This window comes from Malaclemys terrapin, chromosome 13, assembly GCF_027887155.1.
Source record: "Malaclemys terrapin pileata isolate rMalTer1 chromosome 13, rMalTer1.hap1, whole genome shotgun sequence".
NCBI classification, from domain to species: Eukaryota; Metazoa; Chordata; order Testudines; family Emydidae; genus Malaclemys; species Malaclemys terrapin.
The window spans coordinates 3,135,838-3,155,392 of record NC_071517.1 but is presented as its reverse complement, the minus strand read 5'-3'; the positions used below and the strand labels follow the sequence as shown (position 1 = coordinate 3,155,392).

General features: G+C 61.9%; 1 protein-coding gene across 7 annotated transcripts; it reads left to right on the top strand.

The window, feature by feature from the left end:
- Positions 1-4,983: 4,983 nt before the first annotated feature.
- On the top strand, positions 4,984-16,877 carry GPRC5C (G protein-coupled receptor class C group 5 member C). 7 transcript variants are annotated; one of them, XM_054047373.1, is made up of 6 exons: positions 4,984-5,065; positions 6,567-6,651; positions 8,908-9,964; positions 12,687-12,781; positions 13,532-13,678; positions 14,640-16,877. In XM_054047373.1, exons 3-6 carry the CDS (start codon positions 8,950-8,952, stop codon positions 14,670-14,672), a joined length of 1,290 nt encoding a protein of 429 aa, XP_053903348.1. In that variant the 5' UTR covers positions 4,984-5,065; positions 6,567-6,651; positions 8,908-8,949; the 3' UTR covers positions 14,673-16,877. The 7 variants fall into 7 exon arrangements, with proteins under 7 accessions (XP_053903348.1, XP_053903347.1, XP_053903350.1 ...); XM_054047372.1 differs by having other exon boundaries at positions 6,520-6,651; XM_054047371.1 differs by lacking the exon at positions 4,984-5,065 and adding an exon at positions 5,218-5,488.
- The last annotated feature ends 2,678 nt before the right edge of the window (positions 16,878-19,555 follow it).

Below are 19,555 nucleotides of genomic sequence, written 5' to 3'. Positions count from 1 at the left end.
TTTGTTGTTGTTAGCCAAGGACAAAACCCTTCTGGGGAGGCAGCAGCCGCCAGACTGGGCGAAAGCCTCGCTCAGCGCCAAGGGCAGCACGGGGCTGCACCACGCCACGGGGGCAGGGGGCAGCATCCCAGTGCCTAGGCCGGGAGGAGGGAGTTCAATCTGGGGGAGGAGATGCAGCTAACCAGACGCCTGCCACCCCTGGGCTGGCTCCCTAGGCCAGGACTGGACATGCGGGGCCCCAGCAAGGTTATTTGGTGGAACGGACAGATTCCCTCCCTCTCCCCACAAACCCTCTCAGTGTTCCCTCCCCCCCAGTGCCCCCAATCCACACACAGCCCCATGGGGACTGTCCCACCAGCCTCCCCACATGTCTCAGGGGTCCCTGTTCAGAGGCAGGTTCTGCTGTTCCCCAAATCCAGCCCCGTCCTGTGCTGGGCAGTGACAAGTGCAGGCCCTGGGGGCTCCAGCTATTGTGGGGGCCACGCTCCTGGATTCTCCACCCCCTTGCCCGTCCACCTCCGCACCCTGGTCTGGTCTGGGCCTGCCCTGCACCAACAGCAAAGCCCCCGACACCATGAGTGGCCGAGCTGGGGACGGGCAGGGCTGTTGGCAATAACCATCTCTGCTGATTCTCACGGCCGCTGGCATAACGGCTTGATTTGTTTCATTTATTGATTGGCATCTCCATGCCCTGCTCCCATCCTCTAGTGTCTGAGCACCCTGCATTCATGAATGGACTGATCCTCCCAGCCCCCTCCCCCAGTGAAGTAGGGGAGTATCCCCCCATTTACAGATGGGGAAACTGAGGCCCAGAGAGGCCTTCCCCAAGGTCCTATAAGGCGTCTAGCGCTGCTGGGACTCAAGCCCAGTTCTCCCCTTGCTCTCACCACTTGTCCTACTCTGCCGTACCTGGGGATGCAGGTGAATTCCTAGATGGCTTTCATGGGGGCATAGCTGGATTCCAGTTTCTGCTTTCTCACCTGCATTAACCAATCTGTGCCGGGAGTCCTGGCAGCTGGGGGAGGCAAAGGCATTTCAAGGCCTGTTTAAAAGCAAAGCCTTGTTTAAAACCAAACCAAACCAAAGTGCACCATGGGAGAGCGAGTCGTATTTTGAAATCTAATACAGCGCCGGAGATTAAGGGATTTCAAGGGGAACTGAGAACAACTTTCTGCTTGGCCAAACGGTCTCAATTTAAAGGGATTACAGGGGAGGGGAGGGAGGGAGTGTGTGTCCACTCTCTAACCCCGGGGGAGGGGGGGAAGCAGAAACTGCCATAGTAGGGTTGAAATTTCAGCTGAATCCTTCACCCTTGTGCCTCACTCTCCCGAAATAGCAGCGGTGATGGTTTACCACATCCTGTGCTGCAGTGGGCATCTGACCCTACAGCCTCCCACGGCTCAGCCTTGACTCCCTGGACTCCCCCGGCCCCACCAGTTCCACAGGGGCTGATCCACCTGGGACTGGGAGCCCTCGGGTTGTCTGGGTTCCTCGCGTGGTTCTAGCTTCCCTCTCCCTTCCCCTGGGGTTGAGCGTGCGCCGCTGACCCAGCTAACCGCAGGGCAGAGCAGTACTGGCTTCGAAAACCTCCCTTTTTCCTTCAACAACGGGCTTTTCTTCCCACTCCAGGGGCTCTTCCTGGATTGGCCTCTCGCTGCAGAGAGCTGCCGGCTGCCAAGGCCAGCTTTTCTAATTATACCTGCGCCCTGCCAAAGGCTCTCCACAGTCAGGTGATTTTCCATACAAGCATTTCCCAGCTCCTAGGAGCCCCCCAGCCTCGTGCGACAGTAGCAAAGGGCTCTACTCGGGCTCTCTTGGGCCTCTTCACTCACAGCCCAGTAAGTGGAGGCTGCATGCACAGCTGGCTAGGCGCCACCCCCCAGTCCCTCCCGAGCATCTGAGAGCTGGGGGTGTTCCCATTCACATGGCAGCTTTGCAACACTCCCCATCTGGGATCACCAGCAGGGTTTGAACCTGAGATTTTCCACCTGGAAGCACAGAGTCTATTACTACCTGAGCCATCGGGGTAACTCCATTAATGCATAGCAGTAGTAGGCTGTTATCCTCCAAGTGGCTCGCCGGGAGCGAGGGCGTGGCCTGTACTTTACAAACGTGTTACACGAACGTGTGGACTTTTTCAATTATCCTGCTTTTCGACTTGAATAATTTAGTGCGGGGGGAAAGTGCCTGATTCTCAGGAGTGTGATGTCCCCGAGCCCTGGGCAGCCACAGGCCGAACTTTCCCCACACGCAGCCCCCTGCCAGCGTTCAGCCTGTGTGGGTGAGAGGGTAGTGCAGCCTCCATTCACCCCTGTGCTCACCAATCAGTACCAACTGGGCTGTAGCTTATCTGTTATATAGAACTGGGCTGAGACCCCAACAGCTTATTGCACCCAAACAGTCCCCCGTTGGGAACAACTGATAGGCATGAGTGACCCTAGCCAGATGTGAAAGCCCTTTCAGCCTGTGCCCAATCCCTGAGCCCCTCAGCCCCTCACTATTTGCATTCAAACAAATGATGTGGTGAACGCTTCCTCCTGCCACGGACCCACCAGACCTGTGTCTGCACTCAGATCACCCAGGCCATTGCAGGAGCTGCGCTGGTTATCCGGCCTCCTGTGCCCGCTCTACAGCAAGGGAACCTCGAAACCCTGAGTTGGGGGCTGGCAGCCCAGCGCGGGACAGACTTGCTCCAGTGCGGCGCCGCGTGAGTATGTGGGTGACATCTGAGCTAAAGGGGGATTTGACATTATTTCCTTTCTATTCCCCCCACCTCTCCATTAGCTCCTTTATTGTCACGCTCGTTACACCTGGCCTGTGTGGGTTCTGAGAGCTTTGTCTGCATGTTAGCCAAGCACATGTTCTGCTTACTACCTACTGCCCCCCCCAGCACACCCCATTCCCAGGACCCCCCGGCACATCCCTCCCCCCCACCTCCTGTAGGAATCCCGCCGTCCCCCGCATGCCAGAGACAGCATGGTGGCTCTGTAGACAGGCTGTATGTGGGGGGGGGGGGGCAGGGCAAAGGGCACTAAGACTGGAAGGTCACCAGGACCCAGGCTGGCAGGGATGTGGAAGCTGTGGCCCTGGGGGTCAGCGCCTCCGGGTCGGGAGTGCAAACACGGGGGGCTGAGTGGTTTATTGATGCTGGGGAACCTACATCTCCCCAAGCGGCCTCCCCCGCCCCCAGCTGCTGGCCGGTTCCTCTTCGCTTAGAGGCCTCTAAGGGGGAAGCAGGAGACTCCTGAAGGACTGAGACCCTCCTGCGTGGAAGTCCCTGGAGCCCCACAGAGCCGCCCCTTTGTGCCCCAGGAGCCGAGGGGGAGGGGTGAATCACCTCTGAGGCCCCAGCTGCATCGTCCCCACCCCACAGGGCAATGCGGGCACCGGCCAGGCGGGGTCAACGCTGGGGGCTCAGTTCTGCCCTCAGCTCCACTCGCTTCCCCCTTGTACGTGAGGGCAGGGCTGGGGCCTCCCCCCTGTGATCGGGAGCCATGGGGCCCCCTGGGGTTTCTCAGACGCTGCCTCTGCATCCTCGTACCCAAAGTCCTCCCCAGAGACAGCAGTGGGGGGTCAGAGCCAAGCCAGGCCCTCGGGAACCCGCTGACTAGAGGAGCGGCCTGGCAGCTGCTTCCCCGGTAACCCAGCAGCGATGCAGGGCCTGCTGCGCAGTGAAACTGCCCCACGCCGGCCGGAGTCTGCCGGGGCAGAAGGACAGAGGGGGAAGGGCGTGTTCATCCCCCGGGCGCCATCAAATCCGCCCCGCGACACAGGAGCTCACAGTCGCACCGCTGAGCTTGGCCGAGGTGCCTGGGGTGTGAGACACACCCACCCCGTTGGTCCACAGGTTCTGCTCGGCCCGGTGTCCGTCAAGTGACTGCCATGCACTTCAACGGTGCTGGCAATTTGGTGTCATGGCGGGGAAGACAAGGGGTGTTTACTGGTGTTTTGCCCCAAATTTTCCCTCCCTGGCCCTCGCCCAGTTATGTGCTGTCCAGCAGTCATATAGTTGCTACCCTCCACCCCAGAGTCAGCTGCATTCCGTGGGTGCCATATGTACCTACTTAATGTATAGCCCCTTTGCCATCCCAGATGAAAGTTTACACAGTATCTCTCTGGGCCATTCGTGTATCCGCCTCAGCGCAGGCCTGCAGATAGCCGGAGTAAACGTCGGCTGCAGTCTGCAGGGGGGGCAAAGGAGGATTTTTGTAGGACCTATAGAAATGATGGGCAGCGAGGAGGTTCGTGGCTTTCATTTTGCAGTTTCCCGTGGATGACGGTGGCCGATTGCAGAGTGAAGCGAGGGGCTAGGACAATGGGGGAGGCTGACGCTTTCTGGTTGTGGGTGCCCAGCAGGATACACCTGGGATCTGTCGGGGGGGGGGGGGAGCTCAGCACCCACAGCTCCTGGGAGCGTTGTACTAGGGGCTCCCTCCATTCCCCCACTGTGTACGTCTCTCCCCTCCCCCTCTATTTCAGGGACTCCCCGCAACTCCTCCTATCTCCCCAGTGCCAGGGGTTGTGTGTGTGCCCCCATTCCCCCTGCTCCCACACACACCCACCAATGTCTCCGTGTGCCCCGCATTCCCCCATCCCTCGTGCCAGGGTCCCGTGTTGTCACCCATGCCGGGGCTGTCTGTGTGCCCTGTTCTCCCCCACCCCATCACTGCCTGTCTGGACGAGAAGTCATGCAGGGTGTTAACCCTGGGCGGATGAGCAGGGCTCAGGGTATTTGTTCCGGGGGAAGGCACTAGCTGTGGCGGTGCTAGACACATGCGGGGGGGGGGCTCTCCTTGTGTTCCCCATGTGCGGGTTTGCGACCCCCCCCCCCCCCCCCCAGGATTCCGCTGCTGTGTGTCCAGAACACGCCCCGAAACTTTGGACCTGCTGGGACGCGGCGTTCGCAGGTTCTGCCCCCCGGCCAGGGACAAACCCCTTTGGGTGCCCCAGGCCGGGCTAATCAGCTGTGACGTGGCCGGGCCGGCGCGCGAGGCGCTGAGTGCGGGGAGATCCCGAAGCCCCCCAGCCCAGCAGGGCGCAGGCAGCCCCCGGACCCGGTCTCAGGGTAGGAGACGCCCCGTCCCCCGCGGCTTGCGCTGGCTGGCGGGTGCGGGGCTGCAGTCTGGGCTCGGGGGCTGGGGAAGCGGAGCGGGCGAGCTGCGAGCAGCCCCCCGCCGGCCGGCCGGGGAGCGGGGCCCGGGACCCGGGCTGGGCGCGCCGCGCGGGGCCGCTTCCCCCGAAGGGCCAATCCCGGCTCCGCGCACGCCGCGATCACCGCCCAGGTAGGAGCCCGGCCGCCCCCCGGCGCCGCTGGGCGGCAGAAGTTGGCAGGCTCCGGGGTTTTGCAGCCAGCCCGCCCCAGCCGGAGCCGAGGGAGCCGGGGCCCCAAGCGCCCCTCGCCGTGCGGTGCGGAGGACCCAGGAGCGGAGGCTCGTTAAACCCCCCCCCCCGGGGGGAGCGGGGAGACCCCGGATCCGGATCTCCGGGCGTGAGTTCTCCGCGGCGAGCGGGTCGCGGCTGCCGGGGCGGCTACGAACAATGGGGCAAGTTCCCCGCTGGAAGCGAGCGGCCCCTGCCCCCAGTGCCACGGACCCGGACGGGCAGGGGCCGCCTGGGCGTGCTTGGGACAGTCCCGGGGGGGCTGGCGCCATGCTCTGGGGCACAAGGGGGCGGCTCTGGGAGGAGAGTGGGGGTTGGTGAGTTAGAGCAGGGGGGGCTGGGAGCCAGGACTCCTGGGTTCTCTCCCTGGCTCTGGGAGGGGAGTGGGGGCTGGTGGTTTGAGCGGTGGAGAGGGGGGGTGGCAGCCAGGACTCCTGCGTTCTCTCCCCGGCTCTGGGAGGAAAGTGGGGGCTGGTGGGTTAAAGCAGGGGGGCTGGGAGCCAGGACTCCTGGGTTCTCCCCCCGGCTCTGGGAGGGGAGTGGGGGCTGGTGGTTAGAGCAGGGGGGGCTGGGAGCCAGGACTCCTGGGTTCCATCCCTGGCGCTGGGAGGAGAGTGGGGGCTGGTGGGTGAGAGCAGGGGGGGCTGTGAGCCAGGACTCCTGGGTTCTCTCCCCGGCTCTGGGAGAAGAGTGGGGGCTGGTGGGTTAGAAGGGGGGAGGCTGGGAGCCAGGACTCCTGGGTTCCATCCCCGGCTCTGGGAGGAGAGTGGGGGCTGGTGGGTTAGAAGGGGGGAGGCTGGGAGCCAGGACTCCTGGGTTCCATCCCCGGCTCTGGGAGGAGAGTGGGGGCTGGTGGGTTAGAAGGAGGGAGGCTGGGAGCCAGGACTCCTGGGTTCCATCCCCGGCTCTGGGAGGAGAGTGGGGGCTGGTGGGTTAGAGCAGGGGGGCTGGGAGCCAGGACTCCTGGGTTCCATCCCCGGCTCTGGGAGGAGAGTGGGGGCTGGTGGGTTAGAGCAGGGGGGCTGGGAGCCAGGACTCCTGGGTTTTCTCCCCGGCTCTGGGAGGAGAGTGGGGGCTGGTGGGTTAGAGCAGCACGGGAGAGGGGCTGGAAGTCAGGACTCCTGGGTTCTATTCCCACAGACTTGTTGTGTGACTTGGGTGAGTGGCTTATCCTGTTTGGCCCTCAGTTTCCCCAGCTGTATCAGGAGCGGAGTGACAGACACACCCTGAAAAGGGAAGTGCTGCGCGGAGGGAGGCCGTGGCTCTGTCCTGGTAGGTGTTTTATGGGGAGAGGAGGGGACATGGTTCTCTTCTCCCCATCTTTCCTCTGTCATATACACATGCACCCCACGCCCATGGCCAGACCCAGGCAATCCAGGATGGATGCGGTGGCCACAGCCAGCCCCCCGGGGAGGGGGTGGGAGACGGAAATGCTGCCTGGCTCCTGTGTGAGCACGAGGTGCCTGGAACCGGAGAGGCTGGGGGGCAGTGGGGGCTGCCCGCAGAGCCTGGGTCAGGCTTGTTTCACCGCCCACGTTCTGTGGCTCGATTCTGCTGTGAAACCTCAAAGAGACGTTTGCCCATGGCTGGTTTGTGCTAAGCACAAGGAAATGTGTCCTTCATGCAGAGCCTCACAGAGCGGGGGAGAGAGGGATGGGGATGGGGATGGGTGGAATGAGGGACCAGCCAGTGGAGGAAAGGGCTTGGGAGGGGCCTGCAATGTACTAGAGGGGTAAGAAAATCTCCCTGTGGGCTGGGTGCAGAGTGGAAGCAGGAATAGGGGCCTTTCTGCCCAGACCTGGGTCTGAAACCAGCCCGTGTGGAACCCAGTAGTAACCACCTGCCCCGTTCTGTAGGCCGGATCCTTCTCCCACAAGGCTCTGTCCTTGCTCCCCTCCCCGGACACGACATGCTGCTTGTAAAAGTCTGGAGAAAAATGGCATCAGCCTAGACTATGCCAAACCAGCTCCTGGAGCGTGATGGCATCCAAGCCGTAGGAAATTCTGAGCCAGGCTGACGTACGTGGGGCAAACATTGGCATGAGCTTTACCCCGGGCCTGGGTTTGGCCTGCTAGGAGACAAGTGAAAGTGAAGGGATCTTTCTGTCCTGGGGTGTAAAGGATTAAGTGCGGCGCCCGTTCCTCCGGAATAGGAAAGGCTCCGTAGCTGCTGCCTGGGGAAGGGACGGATCAGTCCGACTCCCCAGTGCTTCCCCATGTGTCCCGATGGCGAACCAGTCAGAGCACAAGCCTGGGAACCGGGATCTCCCGAGCACTTGGGTCCTGGATTTGCCATTCTCTCTCTTTGGGGCCTTGGATTCATCCAGCCCCTGCAGGCTTCGCTTTCCTCCTCTGGGAGAGGACAAAGCAACGTCCCTGGCGGACTCCGTACGATAACGCGCCTGTCCAGGGAAAGCTGTCCCGACGAGAATGAATCCATCATTCACAGCCACCTCTGGGGCGGAGCCAGAGCAGCCGTTTAACAAGGCACCTTCGGCCCGTTTAGGACAGGAAGCCACATCCAGTTGGATCGGGGCGGGAGGGATTTAGGAAGGATGCAGTCCCCTAGACTGGGATTTGGCCAGGACATCCAGGCTGTGTGATCTTTAGTGATCGCAAGCGATCTCACGCAAACAGCTGCGCTTCAGCACTCCTAGTACCAGGGTTCTCTACTGATTCTCCCCCTAGGGCACTGTGGGTCTCCTAGCCAAGCACCGGCCTGGGCCAGGCCTACTTAGCTTTGGACAACAAGTGTGAAAAATCGGGACGGAGGTGAGGGGTAATAGGAGCCTATATAAGAAAAAGACCCAAAAATCAGGACTGTCCCTATAAAATCGGGACATCTGGTCACCCTACTTTGGAGAGGGGACACAGTTGCCAAGTCACATCCAGGAGGAGCAAGGTGCAAACCCAGGAGCCTTAACTAGGTGGTGCAAACCGGCCACCGTAGCATCCCAGCTCGCTGTAACTTCCACTGGGACGGGAGGGGCAGGGCGGCAAAGAAGCCAATTGTATTAAAGTCACGGCTCTTGATTTTGAAGAGTACAGCGGTGACATTGCAGCGACGGGGTGGAGTGGAGCTGGGAAAGTGACGGGGGAGGCGGGGATCAAGGTGGGGGAGTGTGTGAATCCCGGGGATACAGAGTCTGCCAAAAACAGAGCGAGTGGCAGAGAAGAGCAGGAAGATTGAGGCAGTTTGAGGCGAAGGTGCAGTCGGGTGGTTCTTGGCCTGGGCCTGCAGGACACGCTAGAGAAAGCACTGCGTGCAGGTGAGGGAGGCCGGGGCTCGGTGACTGGAAGAGCCAGGTGCTGCTGGCAGGTAGAGGGAGACGACCCCCCGAGAGCCTGGGAAACTTGCAGCAGGCCGTGGCGCAAGCCTGAGCAGCAGCCCCGGACAGGCGTCAGCAGCTGGAGAGATTCCAGCCAGGCTCCCAGGCCCATGCCCCTGGGGGGGTCCCGATCTCCAGGGCTGATGAATTGTTTTCTCAGGTTACCAACCTCTGTTTCTCCATCTGTCCAATTTTTACAGGCTCCTTGGGAACCCCGCCCGGTGCCTTCGTGACAGCCCAGGATGGCCGCGCCCTGGTTCCTGCCGATGTCCGTGTGGCTCCCGCTGAGCCTCCTCCCTGTGTGCCAAGCTCAGGAAGCCCCTCCGTCCGGGTGCGGCACGGATCTGGCCTCACTATACTACAACCTCTGCGACCTGTCGGCGGCCTGGGGCGTCGTGCTGGAGGCGGTGGCCAGCTTCGGGGCAGTGACCAGCTTCGTGCTCACCATCATCCTGGTGGCCAGCCTGCCCTTCGCACAGGACCCCAGGAAAAAGAGCCTGGTGGGGACTCAGGCGTTCTTCCTCTTGGGCACGTTCGGCCTCTTCGGCCTGACCTTCGACTTCATTGTCAAGCGAGACTTCTCCACCTGCGCCTCACGGCGCTTCCTCTTCGGGGTCCTCTTCGGGATCTGCTTCTCCTGCCTGGTGGCCCATGCCCTCACCCTTAACTTCCTGGCCAGGAGGAACCATGGGCTGCAGGGCTGGGTGACCTTCGGCGTGGCCCTGCTGCTGGCCCTGGTGGAGGTGATCATCAATGCCGAGTGGCTGCTTATCACCCTGGTGAGGAGCAACGGCCCCTCTCAGGACCCCTGCACCATGGCCAACGAGGACTTCGTCATGGCGCTCATCTTCGTCATGTTCCTCCTGTTGGCCGCCTTCGCCACTGCCTGGCCAGCCCTGTGCGGCCGCTACAAGCACTGGAGGAAGCACGTCGTCTTCATCCTCCTCACCACCTCCCTGTCTATGACCATCTGGGTGGTCTGGATCATCATGTACCTCTACGGGAACCAGCAGAGGGGAGGCCCGGCCTGGGACGACCCCACCCTGGCCATTGCTCTGGTGGTCAATGCCTGCGTCTTCGTCTTCTTCTACATCATCCCTGAGGTCTCCCAGGTGACGCGGCCGGGCCCAGAGCAGGCCTACGAGGACAACATGTACCCGACCAGGGGCGTGGGCTATGAGACCATCTTGAAGGAGCAGAAGTCCCAGAGCATGTTTGTGGAGAACAAGGCCTTCTCCATGGATGAACCCGCCTCAGGTAGGCAGGAGAGCTCTGGCCAAGGGGGCCGCGGGCACTGGGGGCGGAGAGGCAGCCGTGGCTCTGAGTGATTGTACTGCTGGGGTGCGGTGGTGGCGGTTCCACTGTCGCGGCACATTCCAGCTGACTCGGGGTCCGTCCTTCGTGTGCACACGCGCTCGTGCACACGGACGTGTGTTCCGTGAGCTGCCCGACAGCGCCGTCCTATGGGAGCCGAGCCTCGGGTCAGGGGACCGGCCTGCGAGCTGTTCCCTGAGCCCAGCCCAGCCCTGCACGGCCCTGAGCAGCCTCTGCCGCCTGACTTCCATGGGAGCTGGCTGCATAGCACCTCTCGGGGGAGCTCGGCGCCGTGCAGGATTGAGCCCTTTGCGACACAGGGCGGCTTCCATTCCCAGTCTCCATTAGCCAAATATTTGGGACGGGGCCAGGGAGCGGTGGTGTTAGGGCTGTTGCCGCTGACAGAGCTGGCCCATCACGTGGACAGAGCGGGCTGTGAGCTGTGGCTTTGGCAGGGAACTGGAGGCTACGGGCCCCGGTGCACGAGGAGGGTTATGTCTGGCATGATACCCAGGTGTCTGATGTTACCCCCGCTGAGGGTGGCGGGGCCAGTGCCTGGGGGCGTGACTGAGATCAAACTTGTTTGTTTATGTTCTCTAATTGTGTGACTCAGTAGGTCCAGGCTGCACCCTGGGCAGCTGCCTGTCTCTCTCCCTGCTCCCCTCCGGCCGCCTCACCCCCATTGCCTCTTCCACTCAGGTAGTGTCTTGGTGTGTTAGGCGGCGAGCTCTCTGGGGCAGGGCCCTGTGTGTGTGCAGCGCCTAGCGCCGCGGAGCTCTGATGCTGACGGGGGGCCCCCCAGGTGCTACAGCAATACAAACACCGCTTTGTGGAGCAGTTGTCAGCCAGGCAGCCTGCCCTGGTGGGAAGGTTTGTTGTGACACGGTCCATTCAGCAGGACCTGGACAGAGAACACCTGCGCGCTTGGATCTGGTGAGGGAACAGCCAGATATCTGCTCACTACCAACCTGGACCGGTTTGAAATAATGACTTCAATTGTTGTCGTTCCGGAAGCACACACAGGCTGCGTGCTGGCCTGGGACATTTACAGCTGGGAGCCCAACTGTTTTCTCCCTTGTGCCTGTTGCCAAGAGCACAGCGTTCTTCACGGGCTTTTCCTCCGCTAAGAGAAAGTGGAGCTGCTACCTCTTCTGGCCTCCCCCTGCTAAGCCCAGCAACGTCCAGGAGACCCTGCAAGAACAAACCTGGGCGGTGCCACAGCTCCATCGAGAAGCCGGACAAGAACAAAGCAGCACGTGTAACCGAGGGCTCACGAGCCACCCTACACTAACACACTTGTGTTTGCCACACATGCGCAGCCCCCCCATAACCAGCCCGTGTGCACAGGCCAGAGCTCCCAGGTGACCCTACGATAACAAGCCATTGCTTGCGTGTAAATAACACGGACTGGGGCTGATTGGCTAAGACTGCATGTGACTTAATTGCTGCTGGGACTGGGGCCAACCAAGCCTGGCCTCCAGCCCCCAGCTGCTCGCCCCCGGGGGGAGGCCCTCTTGTGAGTGAGCTCATTAGAACCTGCTTGTTCGTGCTGTGCCATAAACAGCTCCTTGCTTCACCGCTGCCTCCTGCTCTGTAGGGCTGGTCTGCGCACGCACGTTGTACCCCATTAATGACACCGGTCTAGGGAGGGGCCGTAGTCAGACCGGGACACAGGTGCTGGTACCAGTACCCGCTGGGGAATAAGATAGGAACATGGGAGTAGACGGGTCCCTGAGTCCAGTTCCTGCTGTCGCAGGCAGTCCCATGTATAACCCTAAAAGATCCCAGTATAAGGCCCCTGGAGCGCCGCGTAACTGCGGCCCCACGTGGGGTTGTACTGGTGTAACTCTCGCTGACGTGGCTCTCCCAGTGCGTGGAGCAGGCCTAAGCCAGCTGGTGCACTGGGCTGGGGTGGTCTAGGTTTGCCTGCCACGGGGGGCTGGACTGGGTGATTTCTCAAGGGCCCTTCTAGCCCCAGGTCTGTGTGATTCTATGACTCAACAGTCTGTATGTCACCTCCTGAGTGCTGCCACCTGCCCGCGCTGGAAGGCTGCCCGGTTGTTAAGGCAGCGTGAAAAACAGCACATTGATTTCAGTGGGCTTGTGTCAGACCGCAGCCATCGATGCCGGTGTCCAGCCAGGAGGTCCCTGCCCTCCGGAGAGAAGTCTGTCTACTCCCTTTCAGCGGGGCCAGTGGCTGATTAACGCACGGGCTCATGGGTCCTGTGCCCAGGAGCCCCGGCCACTTTGGGGGTCCCAGGAATGCCAGAACCTTGTAGACGTGGGGGGGGGAGCACCGGTGCCCGAACTGTGACCCCGTCCCCTGCTCCTCCTCTTCCCCGAGACCCCACCCCCTGGCCAGGCCACAAAGCTGGAGCTGGGCAGTGGTAAAAGCAGCCATGGGGAGCCCTGGATGGGAGAGCCTGAGAACAGCCCCTGACCCGTGTCCCTGCCCCCTGGGAAGAGGCTGGATCAGCTCCCCTGCCGCCGCCGCTGCTCCGCGCCTGCCCGAGGCGACTGTGCCCATGTTAACGTGGGTGGGCATGGGCCCCTGGCCAGGCACCTCTGCCCCCGGCATGCAGGGGGCCCAAATGTTCTTTGTGCTCAGAGCCCCAATAAATCTGACTCCACCTCTGAGCGTGCCCGGTGCTTTTTCTCTTTGCAGGCAAGAAACCAGTGTCACCTTATAGCGGGTACAACGGGCAGCTGGTGACGAGCGTGTTCCAGCCCACGGAGATGGCTCTGATGCACAAAGGGCCCGTAAGTCAGACCGGGACTGTGTGTGTTCTCCCCACGTCAGCCAGCCGGCGGTTGCTTGCCTGGGTATCCCCTGGGCGCAGGATGGGATAATGTCCCAGCACAGGCCCCGCTGTCCGGCCAGGACACGAGGCTGTGGCCGAGCAAGGCAGGGCGCCGGGGGGTGTATGTCCCATCCCCGGCTCTGCTGCTAGCCTGCTGAGCTTCCTTGGGCAAGTCGCTCCTCCCTCTGGGCCTCGGTTTCCCCTCCCGCCCTCTGCCTGTCTGGCCTGTTCAGCTTGTGAAGCCGTGTGGGCAGGGATCGTCTCCCACACGGTGACTGCAACGCCTGGCACGGTGGGCCCTGATCTCGGTTGTGTTACGGGAGTGAACTGAGCAAGGGACTGGTCCCCAGCACCCTGCCGTGAGCTGCTCCAGATACCCGTCACGTTAGGGTGCAGCCGGGCACAGCCTGGCATGGTTGGGCTGGGGGCGGGTTGCACCAGGTGCTCTTTACCTGGGCATCCCTGGCCCCATTGCAGATAAGGGAGGTGAGTGGACAGGCTGTGCACTTTCTACCTAGACTGTGAGAGCTGATTTGAATGGCCCCTGTTGGTGCCTGGAGAGCCCCTCCCTGCAGGGACAGGGCTGGGTGCAGGGGTGGGGCTGGGTGGCAAGCCAGGAGACCCTTGGGGAAGCTGTGGGGGAGATAAGCCACTCCGAAGTGCCAGCCATGTCTCTTCTCAGCCCTGTCCTCACTTGTTCTGTTTCCAGTCCGAAGGCAACTACAACGTCATTCTCCCCCGGGCCAGCGCCAGCAGCCAGGTGACCAGCAGTGCCAACTCCACCCTGCGCGCAGAGGATGCCTACGCGGCACAGAGCTGGCACGCAGCAGCCCAGAAGGATGGCAAGGGCGTCCAGGTCTGTGATAATGTGGAGCTGTGCCACTGAGGCAGCATGACGAGTGGTTACAGCAGGGGGAGCTGGGAATCGGGGGCGGGGGGGGGAAGGGGACTTTGATTCTACTGCCACTGTCTCCCTATGGGGCCGTCGTGCTCTGTGCCTCAGTTTCCCTACCTGTTAAATAGGGATTAGACAGACACCCCCCTTTGTGAAGGTGTTTGGAGACCTCCCGGTGGAAATGCCTCCTGCGCGTAAGTCCAAGGGATTGTATTGCTACTGGACCCATCGTCCTTGCATCCTCTTGTTAACTCCAGCCTTCCCAGCTGGCCTGGGGATCTGCAGGGATCGGAGATCCATCATGCTTCATTCGAAGGGTCTGGGAATAAAAACCCTCCTTCCACAGCTGGGGATGAGATTTCCCGGTTCCCTTGCGCGGGGGGTCAGGACTGGTGTCTCCGATGCAGAAACTGAGGCAACGGGCCTTGCCCACCTCCTCACTGCAAGTAGTAGCAGAGCTGGAATAGAACCCAGGAGTCCTGGCTCTAACCCTAGCCCATCCCTGCCCCTCTTGCGTTAGAATTCAGAGACGGTGGAAGTGGGCTGTTCCCCGCTCTCTGAATGCAGCGAGCTGAAGGTTTGTGTGTCCAGGCCTCTCCCCTCTCCAATAAATCCACCCTTCAGATGAAACCCCGCAAAGCCCTCGCCTGCGTGCGACTAGAACGCACTATTCTCCTTGGCATCGTGGGGTTCTTATCGCTGCCTTTCTGATGGGGTCTGACCTGTCCCGGCCAGGAACTGGCTCGTTTCTAGATTCTCAGAACAATCGGTTTGTTTATTTCAACCAAGGCCCAGACTTGGGTGTGTGACAAAGTGAGAGGCCGTTGGGCAAACCCCTGCTGACTTCAACTTGGCCATGTCTAGGGGAATTCCAGGTCTACGCTCCGGCTGCGGAGTCCTGATCTCCGTCTCTCTGCTTTAGGCTCCCTCTCCGTACAGCAAGAGCAGGTGGTAGAGATCCCCGCCCTGGCTTCTGCTGCTCTAGAAATCACCGGCGATCCCCTTCCTCCAAAGAGGGAACCTGTCTCCTTCCCCACCCGTGGACAGTCAAGCCAAGGCCAACGACGGGAACTGATCCTAGAGCCTCCAGCCAGGCTGGGCCTAAGCCCAGGAGAGGAGAGAGAATCCAGCTCCTTCCCCGCCCAGCCGTCCCCAGAGGGAATCCAGAGACTCTGCTAAACACTGGCTTGGCCCTCAACCCCGCTGTGCTATTGATCCTCTGGCAGGGGACGCTGGACTGCACAGGCTCCCTATGAGCTGGGATACTCCGGGGACTGCTGGGGTTGGGTCCTGAACGTGGGAACGGTCCCTCTTGGCAGCGTTCAGCCTCCTGGCAGCGGTGAGCATGTGCTGCCCGGCGCCTCGTCCCGGTGGGAATCGCCTCTCGGCTGCATGAGCCACGTTCGCTTTGCTGCAGGGCCCACTCTCCCCGCTGGCTCCATCGATTCGCTCCCCGTCTCCTCCTGAAGCCCCAGGACAATCTGCCACTCGGTGTCCGGGTGCAGGAGAACCACCCGGCTGCAGGCTTCGAAGGCAGTAGCTTCACGTGGGAGACCGGCGAGCAGCTCTGTCTGATGGAGCCTTCACTTGCAGGGAGCCGAGCTGAGCAGGTCTCGGCTGGGACCTGCCTTGGACAGAGCCACACAGATCTCCCCGGCTGTTGCCCTTGGTGTGGGGCTCTCCAGGGGCTGCGTGGCATTCCCTGCCCCAGAGCCACACCCATTCAGCCCAGCATCCAAGAAGCTGGGTCCCACGACTGGCGTCCTCCACAGGCCCTGCCCTGGGGTCCATTCCTTCCTGTTGCAAAGCCCGTGTGGTATCTTCCCCACCATGTCTTGGCTGGGAGAGCGCAAGCTCTGGCTGGGTCCCTGCCTGGCTCTGAGACGCGTTCTCTCGGTAAGCCCCTCAGCTGACGCGGGAGACCTCATGGTGCTTTCTCCTGGGCGTCTCCGTCCTGGGTTTGGAGAGCGAGGTGCATAGAGGTGTTTGCTCACGGATCTGCTGCACTGCTGTATGGGAACTGACCCTTCTGCAGCAACTGCTGTCTGTTCTCCTGTCCCAGCCGGTGCTCAAAGCGGGGGTCTCCCCAGCCAGGTGCAGACTGGGGCCAGCAGCAAGATGCCCCATGCACATGTGCGGTGGCTCCTGGGGGAGCTGCTGCAGCCGGGTGCGTGCTGTGTGGGGAGCTGGCAACGGTCTCGCATGGGGCCAGGGGCAGCAAAACCTGGCAGTCCACTCGTGTGGATGTGCAGGTGGAGCAGAACTGGGGTTGGGGTCCTGTCCCCCTCCCATCCTGTGAGCACCCTGCGCTGCCAGCCAGCTGCTCTGAGACCTGCCATGGTCTCCCAGGGCTTCCTCTTGGCTTCAGCTGTCCCGGGATCCCTCCCCTCCTCCACCATAGGCGTGGAGCTGTGGGAGGTGTGGGGCTGGGGTCAGAATGCAGGCCGGGGAACCAGCAGCACCACAGCTCTCACCCCAGCCCTGACTCCTGCTGTGCCTCAGTTTCCCCATCTGCCAAGAAGGGATGACGGCACTGATCCCCTTCCCATGCCGCTGGCTGCGGAGAGGGCGAGTGATCTCCTGGCACAGAGTGAGATCAGAGGCAAGAAACAGGCCGTGGTGTGGGGGAAGGGGAGGAGACTGAGTGAGGAAAGACCGAGATCCAGGGCTGTCCCGGGTTCTTGACAGCCTGGTCCGCCTCCCCCCTCTGAACAACCCTTTGGCCTCTTCTCCAGCCTCTCAGAGCGCCGCATTCAGGGCCTTCCTACAGGGACTGTAAAATCATTTGGTTTTTTTACCGATCCCGCAATTGTATGGGATGGGCGTGGCCTACATCATGTGGGCGTGGCCAGTCCCTCTACCATCTTTGGTCCCCGACATGCAAAGGACCAGATTCTGCTCTCGTTCGCCCCGGTGTCCAGGGGGAGCGAGTCCATGTTGGTGTCAGCAGCGGCGTTCCGGGATCACTCCAGTGCCGCCGAGAACAGGGATCACCCTCCCCAGGCTGGGTACCCAGGGCCGCAGGGGTGCTGGAGCGAGCGTGCTGTTGACTCGAATGTTATTCCCCCTCCCCCAGCGCAGAACTGTCCCTTTGCCTTTTCAAGTGACTTTTGGCTTTTTTTCAGTCAGTGTGTGTGCAGAATAAAGCTGGTTTTTCCTACGTGGCGCAGTGGTTGGTCCCTGTCCGGCTTGGAGAGGGCAGCTTCGGTTGAATAGATGTGAAACGGAGGGGAGGGGGAGCATTGCACATGTAGGTCTTCTGGGGGGGAAGTGGGACAGGGAATGGGGACATCTTACAGGCCAGTTGAGTGGAGGAGGGGAAAATTGGTTCCTGCCTGGGGAATTCACTTATCTCTCCCCCGCAATAACATAGGAGGGAAGGGAAGGCGGGGGGGGGGGGGGGGACAGCTGCTTGTGGTGGTGGCTGGAGCTCAGAGGGCCAGACTGAATCCAAGTGCCTGGAGCAAGGGGCTGAGGGGAAATCACCGTTCCAGGGGTCAAGCCGCAGCCTCTGACAGCCCCTGCTTTGCCCTAGTGGAATTCATCCAGTCAACGACGTTTTCCCGGGGCCAGTTGTAAACCCCACCGAGCTTCCTGCCTTCGCCGTCTTGTTCCCCCGCAGGAAGCGCTGGCCCCATGGCCCGATTTGTTCCTTCCGTGGGTCGAGTCGCGGTGCCGCCGAGCACGTCCCTTCCCGGCACGGCTCGGCCTCGTTCCCGCGAAGGCAGCGCCTGCCCCTGCTCCCCGGGTTGCCCTGCAGCAGGAGGAATGTGGATGAGTCAGGTGGCAGGGGTGGGATCCTGCCATGGGTTATAGGAAACAGGGTGTCCCAGCCCTTCCCAGGGAGCCCGGACAGTGTAGGTTGGCTTCCTCTCTTTTTTTGGAGGCAGGATCCTCTCCAGCCTCCCCCAATTTCCCTCTATTCCTAACCACCCCTCTGCACCCTGCAGCCACCGACCCCCCACTCTGCCACTCCTTAATCCTGCCCTGCAGCCCCCTGGTATCCCTGCCCTGGGCTCCCCATCCCCACACCTCTGCTGATGCCCCTCACTCCTGACCTGGAGCTCTCCTGCTGGGCCCCTCTGCAGAGTGGAGGCCGTTAGCCAGGCTGAGATGAGCAAAGGTGCGGGTCATGGGCCTGAACAGGGAAGCAGGGCTGAGACCTACCAAACTCATTCTCCTGGTGGTTCTCATGCACGTTCTGAACTGGAGCCCCAGAGGTGCCAGGCGGGTGCAGCTGCTTGGCTGCATGTTGTGTCCCTGGGGCGGGCGATCCGGCCAGCCAGCTGGGGGAGGGAGGGTGGTAAAGGACGTACCAAGGTCAGGTGAGGTTTCTCGTGCACGGATTGTCTTTCCCCCTCTGCAGTGATTTTCCGGCCAGGCAGGAAGCGGGAGCCTGAGCAAATAGTGACTCCATGAATTATTTAGCACCCGGAGCTCCTCAGTCAGGCCTTGTGTGAGCCTGTGACCTCTTCCTCCTTGAGACGGGGGCACGCTGGGGGTGGGGCAGGTTAGCCGGCCTTGCGGCTGGGGAGTTGCTCGTCAGCCCCTGGGCAGCCGGAGTCGAACCCACATTTCAGAGGGAGGGACTGCGGTCAGGTATTTACCCCATGGCACTGGGGCTCCGGACGCCTGGGTTCTCTCCCCGGGGCAAGTCCCTTAATGGCTTTGTGCTGGAGTCGGCGCTTGGGCTTGGGCAGATCAGTGAGGTGAAGTGGCTCCATGTTTGAGACGTGCCCGTGGGCCCTTCCCTGTAATGCCAGAGCCAGGAGCCATCAGCTAGGCCCAGCGGGAGGAGCCGTGTGCTGGGCCTGGGGCCGCACAAGGAGAGACCCCAGAGGCCATTTCTGTCTCCAAGCCCGCTGCCCGGAGGGTGGCAAAGGGGCTCGTGGGCGGCCGTACCACGGGTGGCATTAATCGGGGCACTGCGGCCAATAGCACGCAGCCCTCGCAGGGCAGGGAGCAGCGGCGAGAGCCCTGGGCAGCCGTTCCACCCCCAGCTATCCTGGGCACGATGCCAGCGTGTCCCCTGCTGGCAATGGAGCGCCCACCCCTTCTCAGCAGGCAACCGGGCATTGGGTCAGGAGCAGCTTCCAGGCAGAGCCTGTCGGACTCCTCCTCCTCTGGCTCCCGGTGCAGACCTGCCAGGCCTAGCAGAGGAAGGGCACAGAGGGCACTGGGCATGGGTGTGAGAGGCGATGTCAGCCTGGCGTTGCCAATAGCTGCTGCACCGAGATAAGAGGAGCCCAGGCAGGAAACGGGCTTGTCGAGCCAAAGCGGGGCTCTGCTGGGCCTGGGGGTCCGGGGCTGCCTGGGGTTCGGCTCACGGCCCAGCTCTGGGCCGAGGCTGTTCAGTTAATCTCCCAGCCCCTGCCTGGAGGGGCACGGACCAGGATGGGGTCCTGGGCACAGCACCTCATAGGCAGTGTCAGGGCAAGGGTTGTAGCCTGCTATGGGTGGACTGGGCACGTCCCACATCCCCACAGCCATACACCCTGGTGCTGCAGGTACACACTACTGCACCCCGCACATTCATGCACAGCCTGCCACTTGCTCACATGCACACACTGCCTACACTCTGTCCCACCCCCTCACCCTTGCACGTGCTCACACACACACACACACACACTTGTGCACACACTGCCCGGCACACTCACTATCGCTCTCTCACACAGCTGCCTGCCAAGTGCGCACATGCTTATCTGCACGTGCCCCATTGCAAAGGCACTTGTCACCCACCCAAGGGCCCTCCCGCACTCTCCCAGTCCCGGGGTGGAAGGGGCGCTCCTGCGTGTGCGAGGAGGTGCGTGTGCGCTCACTGCCCACTCTTGGCTTGAT